At 35.5% G+C, this 14,929-nt stretch overlaps 1 protein-coding gene across 1 annotated transcript in view; it reads left to right on the top strand.

Annotated features, from left to right (window-relative positions):
• The first annotated feature begins 4,005 nt into the window (after positions 1-4,005).
• NSUN6 (NOP2/Sun domain family, member 6) overlaps positions 4,006-14,929 on the top strand; it is a 19,647-nt gene continuing 8,723 nt past the window's right edge. The window contains exons 1-7 of the mRNA XM_010281670.1: positions 4,006-4,080; positions 4,825-4,980; positions 6,651-6,730; positions 7,918-8,027; positions 10,770-10,923; positions 12,551-12,632; positions 14,233-14,352. Of these exons, the coding sequence (XP_010279972.1) occupies positions 4,006-4,080; positions 4,825-4,980; positions 6,651-6,730; positions 7,918-8,027; positions 10,770-10,923; positions 12,551-12,632; positions 14,233-14,352 (777 nt within the window). The remainder of the gene's footprint in view (positions 4,081-4,824; positions 4,981-6,650; positions 6,731-7,917; positions 8,028-10,769; positions 10,924-12,550; positions 12,633-14,232; positions 14,353-14,929) is intronic.

The following is a 14,929-nucleotide window of genomic DNA, read 5'->3' as shown; positions in this document are numbered from 1 at the left end:
CGGCGGAGCGTCCCGCTGAGGTGCACCGCCTCCCGCGTACCCCTAGGCCTGGCTTGAGGTGCCGCGCAGGACCTCAGGGAGGCTGCGGAGAGCTGTGCCCCCCACCCCTTGGCGTTTTCGGTAACGGGGATGAGGGAATAAAGGAGGGAGCCGCAAATTCTGCTCCCCACAGCAATAGGCCGACTGACTTTTTCCTCGTGTAGGAGGGGCTGGGGAAGGGAGGTTTGAAAGGTAAATCTCGCTCGGTATCTCTGGGTGCTGACTACTTTTGGCAGCTGTAGTGCTTTTGTGTGTGGTTATATCAAAGCATCGCGTCCCCCGCCGCAGCTGCCAACAGAGGCACAGGGAAATCCATGAGGAGATGGTGAACAGGGGGTAAATGCTCCCTCAAGGGCTCGCTTCTGAAGTCTGTCAAGCCTTACCAGCGGCAAGGTGTACAGTACAGCAGGTGTGTGGAAGAAAATACCTCTCTTTGGTTTCAAGCCTGCCTCCTGCTAGTTCTGTTTGAAATTCTAACTCTTGTGTTTGGAGAGGCACTAGGCAGTCTCCCTCATCAGCCTTTCTTCCTGCCACGTCTGAATTTATAGACTTTTATCCTATCCCCCCTTCAACTATGTTCCCCATCCTGGAAGACTGCAAACTGTTTAGTCTTTCCTTGTTTGAAAGCCATTTCCTATCTATAGGTCATCACCTTTCTGTGAACCTTTCTAAGCTACTTTGTGTGTTTTCTGAGATAATGGGCACTGAAAAGGCATACATACAGCGCCAAGTTGCAGGTTGTGTGACTGTGCTCTGAACCTCCAGTCCTGTGGTTCTAAAATTTCCAGGCTGCTTACAATGGTTTTATTCTTTTGACTGCTCTTTTTTACCAAGGAATTGCTTTTCATCTCTGTGTTGTTCCTCTTCCCTGAACTAAGTAGAATGATAGTGGGTTTCTTGTATTTGTCATTTGAATGCATGTGTTGAGTCCACATGCCTTACAGTTGCTGTGACAGAACAGCTCTTCTGCAGTAACATTTTGTACCAGGCACTATGAACTAGTCAGTGTCAAGTCTTAACTTCTGTTAAGTGTTTCTTGACTTCCTAAAGTGTTCCTAAAGTGTTTTAGCTGTGGTTAAAAGCACGGATGTGGCATCATGCTTCTGTGACTTCTACCTTGTCTACACAGGGAGAAGTGAAATCTAGTTTTTATTCTTGTTTTTTCAAGTTTTTTTGTTGGCCCTCATTGTATTGTAGGCATTGTAATATACTTGCTGCCCTATTTAGAAGGACAGTGTTTCTAACATAACTTTTTTATTTTGGCATGAAATTTCAAACCGTAGAGATTCTGCATTATTTGTTGACATAGTTGTCTTGCTAACTTGTATCACAGGACCAGCTTCCCTTTCATAACACATTTAGGGAACTTCATTGCACTTCTGTCCTTCGTGTGCAGGGTTCTTGACTTTCTGGTTTTGACTCCCTACTGGCTCATGTTTCATGGTAGCACTCAGTCACATTTTAAAAATGAGGTAGAAGTAAGTCCTGTTGCCAACATGCTGCCAGATCAGTGGTTAGTTTTCCATGAAGAAGTAACTGTAGTTGTGAGATCACCTCAATCATTCTGTGGGATTCTGTGGTTGTCATAAAATACCTGTTTAGCATCCTAAGAAGACACCGTCATAATGTTAATACTGAACTCACTTCTAGGGCTCCCAAATAGCACATACTTCTACCAGTTTTCAAATGCCTGCTTAACTTTTTTCAGGATTCCAATTCTTAAAAAAAATCACCAGTGTTGGATTTTTTTAAATACTAGTTTAGTTTGCTTCTGAAGAAAAAACATTCCAAATGTGAGCCATATGGGCTTTTTACTTTTTTGTGGTTTTTTTTTCCCTATAATGTAGGCATCCTAGGACAACAGCTCAGAGGCATATGTCACATCGTCTGAAATGTTACAACTGATCTTTGGTAATTTTGTTTGTAATATAAACTATTGTAGTACTATTATATTTAGTAGAAATAGCAAGGTAAATACTTTTGAGCATTTTGTTAGGTCCTAAAAAGAAGTTTAGTGACAAATAGCCTCTTATTCAAATAGAATAAATACCAAACTTTCCAATGTATCTTCTCCAAGTGTGTTTAATACAATGAAAATGTAGTATTTTAGGATTCAAATTTCCTTGTAAAGGATGGAATAATCCTCACTGATGGGGGGGTGTTCTTACTTTCCCTCTATTTAAGTTGGTGTCAACAAACTATTGCATTTTCAGGAAGTCTTATTTCAGACTGAAATGTATATAATCTTTCAGAATACAGGCAATATTGGGGTGGGCAGATACAATGTGGGAAGATAACTGTATTTTATTACCTGTAGAAAAAAACAAACAGAATAATTACAAAGAATAAAAGCTGCATCAGGGCTGAGCTACAATAGGGACTTTATAGCTGAGCTTTGCAGAAGGAATTAAAGTAAAATCTGGAAATTTCTTGTACCTTTTAACTGTGTAATCTTTCATCAGACAGCTTGGAGATTTTCAGTAAGGATCAGCAGAGTTTCTGTCACATTAATGCTTCACTATTCCTACTGTGAATTAAACACAGACTCGAGAGAAAACTGTTACTTGTAGTCCTTCTTTAATTTTTTTAATATATATGGAAAAATATAAATCATTGTCCACAGTCATGCACATGTCCCCTCCATTATGAAGTTTGTATTATTTGAACTATGGAAGAAACCTAAGAAGTTAAGTTTGAGACAAAGAAATCTGTCAGGGAGAAAATAGAATATTATCTCCAAAAATGAGCAGATATGATGATGTAATAGAACAAGAATTTCAAAGATGGGACTTAGAAGAGTCAAAGCTAAATTTTGTGAGGAGCCTTTGTGTGTGAATTCTAGGACTAAACAGCAAGTTCTCCCTGAGGATATCTAGAGGAACTTTAACAGGACAGATTTAGAGATGGTGACTCTTACTTCATATTTCAAGCACTGATGCTGTAGCCTTGGAAAGTGGCTAGGAAGGATGTGACAGTAAGGACACCAGCAGCCTCATTGTAAGGTGACTGCAAATGCTAAACATGTTAACGAACATATTCTGAAATGTAATTAACAGTATTGTTACAGTCGTATCCTGAGCAATATTTGGAATTTTGTGTACAGTAAAATTGCATTATTAAAACAGAAGAATCAGAAGCTGCAGCTTAGTTTGTGGGTACATCTTATGTTACATTTATAAATAAACTACAGGCTTGGGGAGGAGTGGCCGGAGAGCTGCCCAGCGGAAAAGGACCTCGGGGTGCTGGTTGACAGCCAGCGGAATCGGAGCCAGCAGTGTGCCCAGGTGGCCAAGAAGGACAAAAACATCCTGGCCTGTATCAGCAATAGGGTGGCCAGCAGGACTTGAGAAGTGATCGTGCCCCTGTACTCGGCACTGATGAGGCCGCACCTTGAATCCTGTGTTCAGTTTTGGGCCCCTCACTACAAGAAGGATGTTGAGGTGCTGGAGCATGTCCAGAGAAGGGCAACAAAGCTGGTGAGGGGTCTGGAGCACAAGTCTTACGAGGAGCGGCTGAGGGAACTGGGGTTGTTCAGTCTGTAAAAGAGGAGGTTGAGGGGAGACCTCATCGCTCCCTGCAACTACCTGAAAAGGGGTTGTGGTGAGGTGGGTGTTGGTTTCTTCTGCCAAGTAACTAGTGATAGGACGAGAGGAAATGGCCTCAAGTTGCGCCAGGGGAGGATTAGATTGGATATTAGGAAAAATTTCTTCACTGAGAGAAGAGGGATCAAGCATTGGAACAGGCTGCCCAGGGAGATGGTGGAGTCACCACCACTGGAAGTGTTCAAAAAACGTGTAGACGTGGCACTTCAGGATATGGTTTAGTGGGCATGGTGGTGTTAGGTTGATGGTTGGACTTGATGATCTTAAAGGTCTTTTTCAACCTTAATGATTCTGTGAAAAACAACTAAGAAAATATTTTGCTTATTTCAGTTCTTTACCAGCAGATTTTAAAAACTAAAAGAAGATGTCTTTTTTCCCCAAAATATCTTTCCAACATGAAGTTGAAGAGTATCTCACCAAAGTGTTCAGAAATAATGAGGTATGTGAAATAGATACTACTAATCATCAACAAATTTTCACTAATTGAACACTGTTAATATTACTTTGATTTAATATTTTGTATGACTTTAATACCTTGTAATAAGGTATTGTCTTTGCATTAGACAGAGATTTTATATATAGTTCTATTTAAAATATTAAATTAGTCTTTATGCCTGTTGGGTCAAAGTAACACAAAAATATTTAAACTAAACTTAGCATAAATCTGAGACTTCAGTTTTGGATCCCACTGAAGAATGATCACAGAGAAAATTAACCACTTATTAACCACACAATATTGACAAGAAATACTCCCTTACCCCAGTATAGAACCAAAAATACTATAGCCAATCTATGAATTCCTGATGTCAAAGGACATGAAAATGATGGGTTTGTATATTGGGATAAGAGTTATTAATTCATAGTTTTGAATCTACTCTTCCATCTCCTTAGGACTGTTCTTTGTACAGTATCACAGAGCTCACTAGCAGTTACTTTTGGTACTTGCTGCAGCCTGTTTACAATGATCTTGCTCATAGGACTGTTTTTCCAACAAGTCCTTTTCAAGAAATTTGTGAGGTTTTCACTGGAATTAGGCCTCCAGACATAGACATTCCTCACTATTGCACACCACACAACCATATTCCTCCATTTGTACAGGATGTTTATTCGGTGCTTTTTTTGCACTGAGCAAGAGGCTGCTCTGTGAATCTCTGTAATATAAAATCTCTTCTTTCACTTTCAGCTTATCACTGCTTTAGGTACACAGGAGGTGGAGAGTAAATATCAATCTCTGTTAAGTCATCTATCTCATCCACCAGGTTTCACAACTGTTAGAGTTAATACCCACTTGGCCTCAGTGAAACACGTGAAAAAATTGCTGTTTGAAGAGATGCAGAAGGTTTGTGCAATTTCTTTGTTACAGCAAAAATAACAGGATATTTAATCTTTTGCCTGATTATGAAAGCTTTTCATTACTGGAAACTATTCCTTAATTTAATACATGTCCACTAGTATTAACATTATGCAGTCATATTGATTTCCTTTCAGCTTTAAATGTTGAATGAAAATTCATTGTCTAGCAGTATTCCTCATCCAATACCTCCAAGAAAGGCAATAACAGAGGGCAAAGACAACAAACTTTTTCATATGGCAGATCCGACCTTAGATAGGATTGGGGTAGTACTGTAGTAAATACTGTAAAGGCATTGTAAGTCTACAGAAGATGGTAGGTAGAAAGAGATAAAAACCGTAGTGCAGTATGCTGTGTTCAGCATGTTTAGAGCATTTTTATTTAAGATTAAAGGAGAATGGCTGCTTGTCTCATTACACAAACTGCTTAGGAAAGTGATAAAATCTGTATTACAGTTTTAGAAACTGGAGCCAGCATGATGCCCTGCAGCTGCTGTATTTTCTTTTTTTTAACCTGTTTTTGATCTTTATATAATTTTCTGGATTTTTACTTACCTTAATTAAACATTTATTTTTCTGATAATATGTAAGCCATTATGTTTAAGAAGTAGATTAGTTTGAAACTCTATCCTACATCTTCACTCTGTCTAAAAAGATCCATTTCTTCTTTAAGTAAATTATTAATGCTAGTGGGTGTACAGGGAGCTATTGCATGACAGCAGCCAAGATGCAGAGGCAGTTGACAGTATTCTGGTGGCTGGAATGGTAATGTGTTATGCTAATTTTAGCTTGATTGTAGAAATCTGGAGATGGGTATTGCAGTATGATGTTTTGCTTCAAGGGAAAATGCTTTCCTGAAAACTGAATTAAGACTGGCTTTTCATAAACTTTTTGTGTTTTGAGTTGTGGTTATTTTAGAAAAAGAAACTACATAACAGTTTTTAACAAAAGTATGCTTATGCATTTTTTTTCTTTCTTAAGTGAAAATACCTATTTATCAGATGCAAACTAATTTATGGTTTTGCATGTTTTAAGGTTATGTTTTAGAAGGATCAGGTGAGAAGACATTGTCTTTTTGAAGTCCAGGAACAGTTTTAAAATGGCAAGCTGTCATTTTTTTCAACTATATTCAGAACTTGGCTCTCAATACCCAATCAAAGTTAGGCTGAAAAGAAAAATAAAAGTATTACCAACCTGGCGTATTAAGTAAGACTGGCAATACATGACTAGAGTTAAACAGTGGTTTATAATTAATAACATCAAAAAGATGACACAGGTTAGACCCAAGATTCTCTGGTGGTGTTACTGTGATCTGATGACAACTTGACACCACCTTCTTCCAGAAGAAATCAAAAACCAGTGGTAGGGTTATGAGTGTCAGAACACTGTCCCAGTCCCTGAAGTCAGTTTTCAGTGAATGCCTTTATGGCCTTGTTATTTCTCAATTTATTAATTGTTTAGTCTTTTACAGCAGTATTTTTAATATGGAGTGTCTCCTTGCACACTATTTCCCAACCTCTCTTAACTGTTTTCACTACATTTGTTTTCTGTACTCTACAGCTATAGATTATGAATGGAAAAATAGCTTTCAGTCTAATTAAATACTTATGTATTAGGTTTTTTAGCATTCCTTAATAATTATGTTTTTTAATGAAACAGCAATTTAAAGGACTATGTGTTCCAGTTCTTGAGCACCCGAAACTCCAGGACATCTTATTAATTCCTGTCATTGGACCCAGGTTTGCAATTTTCAGTCTTTAGCCTTAAAATGTCATAACATATTTTACTTAGAGATTTCTTCTTAAGCAGTTATGATAACTAACTCACTCATGATCAATGAAGCACAACTCAATTTATATTAAGACCTAGTGGACAGTCCATATCCTAACCAGGTGAGAGTTTTAGTCCTTAAAAGATGTAAGAAAACATAGAGAGCGTTCTCTCCTTATTTATGAGATTAACTTTTTATAGGGAAAATGTAACAGAAGTCCATTCCTCTCTGGAAAGTCAGGTAGGTGGCAGACAGAAGATAGAACTATAGGTGGAAGATAGAGCTATAGCTAAATAGAGGCAGGGTTTTCTTCCACTGGAATTAAGTCCAGAACAAGATTTAGGGAGACTGGATCAATAATGCTGAGAGGATTCCTGAGTCAATTTTATCCCCTACAAAATGACTATTTGTTCTTCATTCTTAAGATATGTTTGGATATTTCCCATGTTGCATCTGTGTCTGCCCCTATGGAGTTTCATCATTGCTTTATTGAATTTACTGAGGGCCATTTTATTTAAAGTATCTGTTCATAATGAAGACTAACATACTTCAGATTCAGTTTATATCATGGTTAGGTAGAGATTGGTAAAAAGTAGTACTAGTTTGTAAATTATGTACACTCTAAAATAGCATTTAGTGCTTTTATTTATTCTTCATTCATTCATTTAATTCTCTTTTGTAGTATCTTTCTGAACATTCTGTTCTCTTTATTTTCAAATATGTTTACACTTTAATAAGTTGGTGTAACTATCTCCTTCACAATTCTTACTGGCAAAGTTCCTTGCACCTGGTTATACATTTGTTATAAAAGTACTTAGCAGTTGTTAAACACAAAAAATCACTTTACAATCATCTGGCCTAGGAAGGTATAGAGAATTATTTCTCCATCCCAGTATAATTTATTTGTATTCCTGTGGCAACAGGCAGAATGTGTCAGAATCTGCTTTATTTTGAGGACTAGTTTCCTTCTTGGCTCTTTCCTTTGATCCTCTGGGATTAAAAGAAATCTTTTAAATGTAATACATGATAGTTAACTATTTTTTCTATTATATTTTAACAAAAGCAGTATTTATGAACTAGAGTTTACTTAGGGGGTATTTGGGGTTTTTTCAGTATACTTTTTTTTTTTAGTTGAACTACATGTTGTATTTTTAGGCGAGATTTGAAAAAACATGCATCAGAAGTCATTGTTGGAGCCCACTGTGGATATGCAGTACTTCGAGGAGCACATGTTTATGTCCCTGGGATCATATCTACCTCAAGATGTAAGAGTTCTCTAAATAAACCCTATTGAGTTGTAAAGAGGATGGAAAAAATGTCACCACTTGATGACAATTTCCAATAAACAGTAACATTAATTTTTTTCTATTCACAGCTGAAATTAATCTTACCGTTGTAATTTATGGGGAATACATTTTTTTTAAAGTTTTTCTGGCTTTTTTGGGAGTTTTTCACTATTTTTGCATTACACTTGTAATAAGGTATATGTAGTTATTTCTCACCTGGCCTGTTTGAAGTTCCTTTCTCCATACATAATTCCTAGCTGCAGCATTAGTTCTCAAGGATTTCGTTTTCTTGTTTTAATCTGAAAATCTTTTTAAAGAGTATGTTCAAAGTAAAACCTGGCTTTTAAAGAGATTTTTACTACTGAATACTGTAACTTTTAATATGAATGTTCAGTAGAATAAAGTCACAGAAATTTGCTGCTTTCCAGTCATCAAAAAAAAAAAAAAAGGAGTGCTACAATAGATACATCTGGATGGTAACTGGATGTATGTTGATTATTTATTAGATACTGTTTCCAGCTATGTTATTTCTTCATTCAGTCACAAAGGCACTTGCCTTCATGATCCTGTCAGATCTACGTTACAGATCTAACAAAACAGATTTTCTTTTTGTAATCCATTAGGTGATTCATTTGATATTGTTTGTATATGAGAGTTCTATTAAAAAGTTTTTTTTCTATTGATGAGAAAACAACTTCAATTTTAATGTTAGATTAAGAAATGGAAACTTTTGTTTCAATGCCTATGAGACAAGATAAAAACATCTACGTATACATGCTTAGTGTTCAGCAGCCTATTTATTTATTTATTATTTAAAGATAAAATTAACTTTATGTGAAACCAGTATAATTTTGGATGATTCACCTCATTATTCTATTGTGATGAGATCTACTAATCATCATGGTTCTTATTATTAAACAAAGTGAGTCAGTTAAGCATTTATCTAGCCACTTAACTTCATTCCCCTTCAGGAATAAATCTTCAAGAAGTTTTAAGCATGTGCTTAAGTCCAATTCACTGAACAGGAATGTTTTTCAATCTAGGACTTGATAATGAAATAAGTATATTGCCGTAGCGGTTGTTGAAACTGCTTATTTAGACAACCTCATAAATATTCAAATCTCTCTTTGAGTCAACTAGTGATTTATCATAATTGCTGCATGTTATTATGCATGCAACATCAACTCAAAAGAAAAGATACTATAAAACTTTAGAAACACTTCAGGGGAATTGCAGATAGGAAAATAACATAAAATAAAAGGGCATGCTACCCACTTGAGGCCAAATATAATAAGGCTGTATTAAGCACAGATGGCCTAACTAGGAGAAAAAAAAGAGTATGGCAAGAACACCCATTTAATCACTGAACTTGCAACCCAAATGAGGGTAAACTAATTATCAGGGGGCTTTGAGTTTAATTTAACTAATCAAACTCTAAGCTTTATGTTTATGGAATGCCAATATAAGCTACAAAAAGCTTAAGAACTGCACACAATAGTAATGCAGTTTGAAAGGAGGGTTGTCAGCAGAATGAAATAAAGTCCTTTATGTTTGAATACTGCAAAAAATCATATATGCAAATGATATATATGCTTGGTGGAAGAGTTAAATTGCTGCAAGTTTTTATTCAGTGAACTTTAAGTAGACAGGAACAGTAGGCTATCATGTAATCTTTTGTTTCACATTGTGTAAAAAGAAGATATGTAAAAAAAGAAATGTTTAGTGACTACCCAACAAATATTACCATTTAAGTATTCAGGGCATTTGTGCATGTTCAGAAGGCCACTTGAAAATGGAAAAAAAGATTCCTAAATACAATTCAAAGAAATCTTGGGAAGCTGAACTGCTATTAGTCTTACTTGTCATATTTTCTGGTCGCTCCAGCCAGTCAGAGACACATCAGAAATGTAATTTTGGGAAATTTTTTATTGCTGTCAGTGGAGGCCTTTATTCTTAAGCATATTTTGTAGCCAGTCAGTGCATAGAGCTTGCTCACTGTTCTACAAAATCACCTAAACGATCCACCTTTTCCATCTTTTTTTGTTCTAGCTGAGAAAGTTTGTTAAGTCCCTAGGACTACACTTCTAGTGTTTGGTGTATATTTCCATATTTTACTGATCTGGAGGGTTTTAATTTGAGATGTAAAAGTCTTTTAGGGGATTATTAAGGACAGCAGTTCCTTTAAAAGGAAGAGAGCCACTAGAAAAATTGTTTCAACAACAGTATATAATCACTTGTATCAAAGCAATAGAGAAAAAGCAGCTACAGCTATGTTCTACCTAGCTATTGAGAGGTCATTAGACAAATTTAGTATTGTCTTTGTACAGTAAGTGTGAACCAGTGTTGTTTGATGTACTTTTAGTGCTTGGAGCACACACAGAGGACTAAATCCCGAAGAGTGTGCTTAAAACTTATGGGTTACCATGCAGTGATAAAATAAATAAAATGAAGATTTGTTTAGCCTCTTTAAAAACAAGACATGCTGTCTGATTTGTAACCTTGTGTCTCTTAATAGCTCTAGTCATTTGGTAGCCATCATTCACATACACACTTTCAAGCCTAGTATCAGTTAATCTTTATTTTTGATTATTAAGGAAGTTTAAATTGTGCTATGATATAGGAGTCAAAGTAAGTAGTCTACTGAAAATCCTAAATTACTTGGTCACTGCTGTCTTGTCAAGTATGATATCAATCTCAACATTTCCATTCTTCTTTACGCAGTTATGAAAGCTGGAGATCTGGTCTCAGTGTATTCAGATATTGAAGGGAAATGTAAAAGAGGAGCCAAAGAATTTGAAGGAGTGAAAGTTTTCCTTGGAAATGGGATTTCAGAACTGAGTCGCAGTGAAATCTTTAGTTCAAGTGGCCCATTGAAGTAAGTACATTGTAACTGCAATCTCCACCTACAACTTTGCAAAGGGAAGGAAGAAGATGGGAAGACATTTTGAAATGTTCTGTACCCTATGTGAAACCACAGGATGTCTTTCACAGACCTGTGTTGCATGCTGGGATTTCCAGTATTTTTCGGGAAGCGTTAGTTTCTGGGAATATAATAGAATTGTGCCTCTTGCTGTCTTCTGGAACTTCACAACTAAGGTAGCGGCAATGTGATGGCAGTTATCATTAAAGTACTACAATAAGTATTAGCGGACTCAACATTTAGTTTCATTGTGGTATCCAGATACTAGTTTACTTGAGAGGTAGGAGGAAATGAATGGGAGCCTTTTCATAATTTATGCTTAGCATATGACTTCAATAATATAAAACAAACAGAAGTGAAAAACATTCTCACTGTGGCAAAATGGCAATTGGGTAAATTGTTCTGTACCACTTCCCTATTTGGATGGAACAGAGGTGCAGCCTTGTCGATTTCTCCATCTTCTAAAAATATTTGTAGGGGCTTTTTTTGGTGGGGCAGTGGAGAGAACATAAGGTCAGATATCTTAAAAAAAATTGATGGCATTTGCCAAGGTTATCTATTTCAAGATTACTTGCTTTTCTATTTTGTTGCCAAAGTGTATGGTTTGTTCCACTTCTGTCATCTAAAACACACATGAAAAGCAGTGTAGAAGAGCATGGATATCAAATTAATGACCGAGACTTTACATTCCAAAAAGAAACTACAAAAGATCCAGCAAACAGGATTGCATTGTCAGAGGATTTCTGATTTATTAGAGCTTAAATATAGTAGAAGTAGTGGTAGGATATACCTGCTGAGTTGATGACGTGGAATGGCAGTATGTAACACTACATCTGGTGTCTGCAAGTTTGCTTTCCATATTCTTCTTCTTGTTGGACTCTGCAGTGCATATGCAAAATAATACTTATTCAGTTATCTTCAGTAATCTATTGTTTTTTGGCTCAGTTTTTTCTTGTTTTTATTGTTGTCCATTTCCTTGTACATTTGTCTTAATGAAATCTGTGCCAGAACTTAATCCGTATTTAAAGCTTCTAGGTCGCTTCTAAGTTCAAACCTTTGCTTTGTAGGCAAATCAATGTTCCTGTAAGGCTTTTGAAATAGAATTTCTTTAGTTATTTGACTGAAATCTCAGACTGGCTAGAAAAATGGAGGAAAATCTAAGTAGAATATCATATACCAGTGCCCTAGTGCACACACGGCGAGGCAAAAGCAGTTATGGATAGAAATTAACATATTTAAATCTGTTTTTATGCATTTCCTTACATTATCAAGATTTTACACTATCTCAGTTTGTCTTGTGTACAAAAATGATAAATTTGCTGTATGCAGTTTTTACAGATAGTTCCAATTTATAATGTAGCACATTTTTTGTTATGGTTTACCCAACTTAATGATATAATTTTAAAGAATATCAGATTACAAAATTGTAAAAATATTTTTCTCAGTTGATTTATAAGTGCTTTCATTTTTGTAAGATTATTATTTCAAGTTTCAATTTGTAAGTGTAATGATTTTAATTGAATACTGTTAAAAATTATAAATCTGAGTAGCTGAGATTTTTTTTTTTTCCTGTGTTTTTCAGTGGGATGGGCGTAAAAATGATAGAGCCAGTCTATCTTAGTCCTTCATTTGACAATGTGCTCCCCAGTCATTTGTTTTTACAGGTATGTTGGGGTTTTTTTTACCAAAGTAAAAGTCTATACTATTTGCAGAATAATGAATATCCTCTAAGCACAGATTAATACCTTATATATTCATTGTGTATAATGGCACCTAATTTACTCTTTGTATTTAAAGAAAACAAAGTGTTTAGAATGAAGTCAGTATCTACATGTAGGTGGTTTAACCATACTGCGTCTGAGATATAAGGGACTTCAAAGTGACTTAGGAGATATTAACTTCAAAACTTAGAAATTCTTTTTGCACATATACTCTGCCTAGAACTTCTAGTTTTTGGAATCTGTCTATGAACTCTGAAATAATGAACCTCTTTCAGGGTACATCTTTCTGTAGATAATCAGGAATATCTCCAAATATTAGGTTGACTTTAAGTTGAATAGAAAAATCCGTATCTTTTTAGCCCTAATGAAAAAAATCTACCCGAACAAAATAACCATGAAAAATCTTTCATTAGCACAGCTTTTACTACTTCTTACCATAAAACTGTACAGCTTCCAAAGTATCACAAATTTTTTTGTATTTTTTGTTATAAAACTTAAGAACTTATTTCAAGCTAGCTTTTCCTTTCACACCTTTAATATTTGTGACACCTTTCCTCCCCAATAAAACTAATTAAAAGCAATAATCAGACATGACAATTTGCCAGCTGTGCTATGTTGAAACATAGGATGATGAAATTACCAATCTTTCTAGTTTTCTTAGATCAGGTAAAATTCTTGATTTCAGTTTGCTGCCATAAAAAGATAAGGTAAACACCTAAATTAGATTTCTAAGACAATTAGAGTGCCAATAATGGTATTGTATTTCTTTGATATAAATATGATGATTTAGACGCGGGGTTTAAAACAAAATCAAGCTGTCCAGCCTTCCAAAAAAAAAAGTTATTTTAATTTTTAAAGCAGATGTCAATTTTATCTCAAATAAAACCTTGTTAAGTAGGAGCTAGCCAAAGACGACACGTAGTAAAGACAAATTTAAAAGGTTTTTATACCTTTGTGTTGAATCAAGTTAGAAGAGAATCTTTCAGAATATTTCCATATTGTGTAAAATGCAGTACTGTGCACAATTATTGCGTATTATTTCTCTTCAGTGCATCTGTTCTGTTTATAATATTAAGATAGCTGTTCGGCTTCTTGGTACCTTAATTCAGCAAGTTTAAACTCCTCCTATTGGTCTTACTGTTCGTTACTATACTACAACAGTATGTTCATATAGTAAATGTTCCAATAAACAGGTCAATATAAAATATTTGTAATATACAGAGTTGCTCTGTGTCTGTGACAGTATCAGCTTATTTTATTTTGACTTTCAGCAGTGTAGTCTCTGTAGTCATGAACCCTTAAGCTTCAGTTATAGGTACTCATATATAGCTTTAAATAAAAAAGGAGCCACTGCAGACTTCTGACCTATTCTGTCTCTTTTCTATAATCCAAATGGTTCATTTTCTGTTAAGGAACTGACAGCAATATCATAGGTATCTTCATTGCTGAACGAATTTTTCTTTCAACAAGTTTGTCATTCCTTAATACAGGACTTGATACAGGACATAAGGTTTGAATTCTCCCGTATTTGTTTTTATGATAGAACTTGCCTTCTGTGGTTGTGAGCCATATTTTAAACCCTCAACCAGGAGAGAGAATTTTGGATATGTGTGCTGCACCTGGAGGAAAAACAACCCATCTTGCAACATTAATGCATGACCAGGTAAGAGAAATCACTGAGCATTTTCTGTCTCAGTGAGGAAAGTCTGACCACTGTTCATTGGCACAGCTCACTTCATTTAGCTGTAGAATGCACAGATAATTTACAGCAGCAAACAATTAATATTTGAATGTTCTGCTAACCAATATATTTTGCTACATGTCAGAGTTACTGAAATGGGCACAGACTATCTCTATCAAATAGTCATCATCATCACATTTAAAACCTTATTTGCTGCAAATTGACCTATTGAAATATGTTTGATTTCACTTTTTAAATGTTACTGACTTATTTGTAATGGAAGAATTCGTAACACACAAGGCAAAGTTATGCAGGAATAAGCTGGATGAAACTGAGCATACATGGAAATCAGGGGTTTCTACTGTGTGCAAAAGAATGCACAACTCTGTACAAAAACGTACTTGAAATGTTCCTAATCCAATTAACTTTCTTCGTGGTAAAAATTGTCAATTATGCAGTACAGATACGATCTTGGACTGAATTTCTAGTCTGAATTGTCATTCTAAGGTAGAAGGTCACAAACGCAAAAATATCTCATGAGAAAGTAACAATATGAGAA

Source organism: Phaethon lepturus, unplaced genomic scaffold (genome assembly GCF_000687285.1).
Source record: "Phaethon lepturus isolate BGI_N335 unplaced genomic scaffold, ASM68728v1 scaffold38402, whole genome shotgun sequence".
Taxonomy (NCBI): domain Eukaryota; kingdom Metazoa; phylum Chordata; class Aves; order Phaethontiformes; family Phaethontidae; genus Phaethon; species Phaethon lepturus.
The sequence above is the reverse complement of the archived record's forward strand: the minus strand, read 5'-3'. Positions and strand labels throughout refer to the sequence as shown.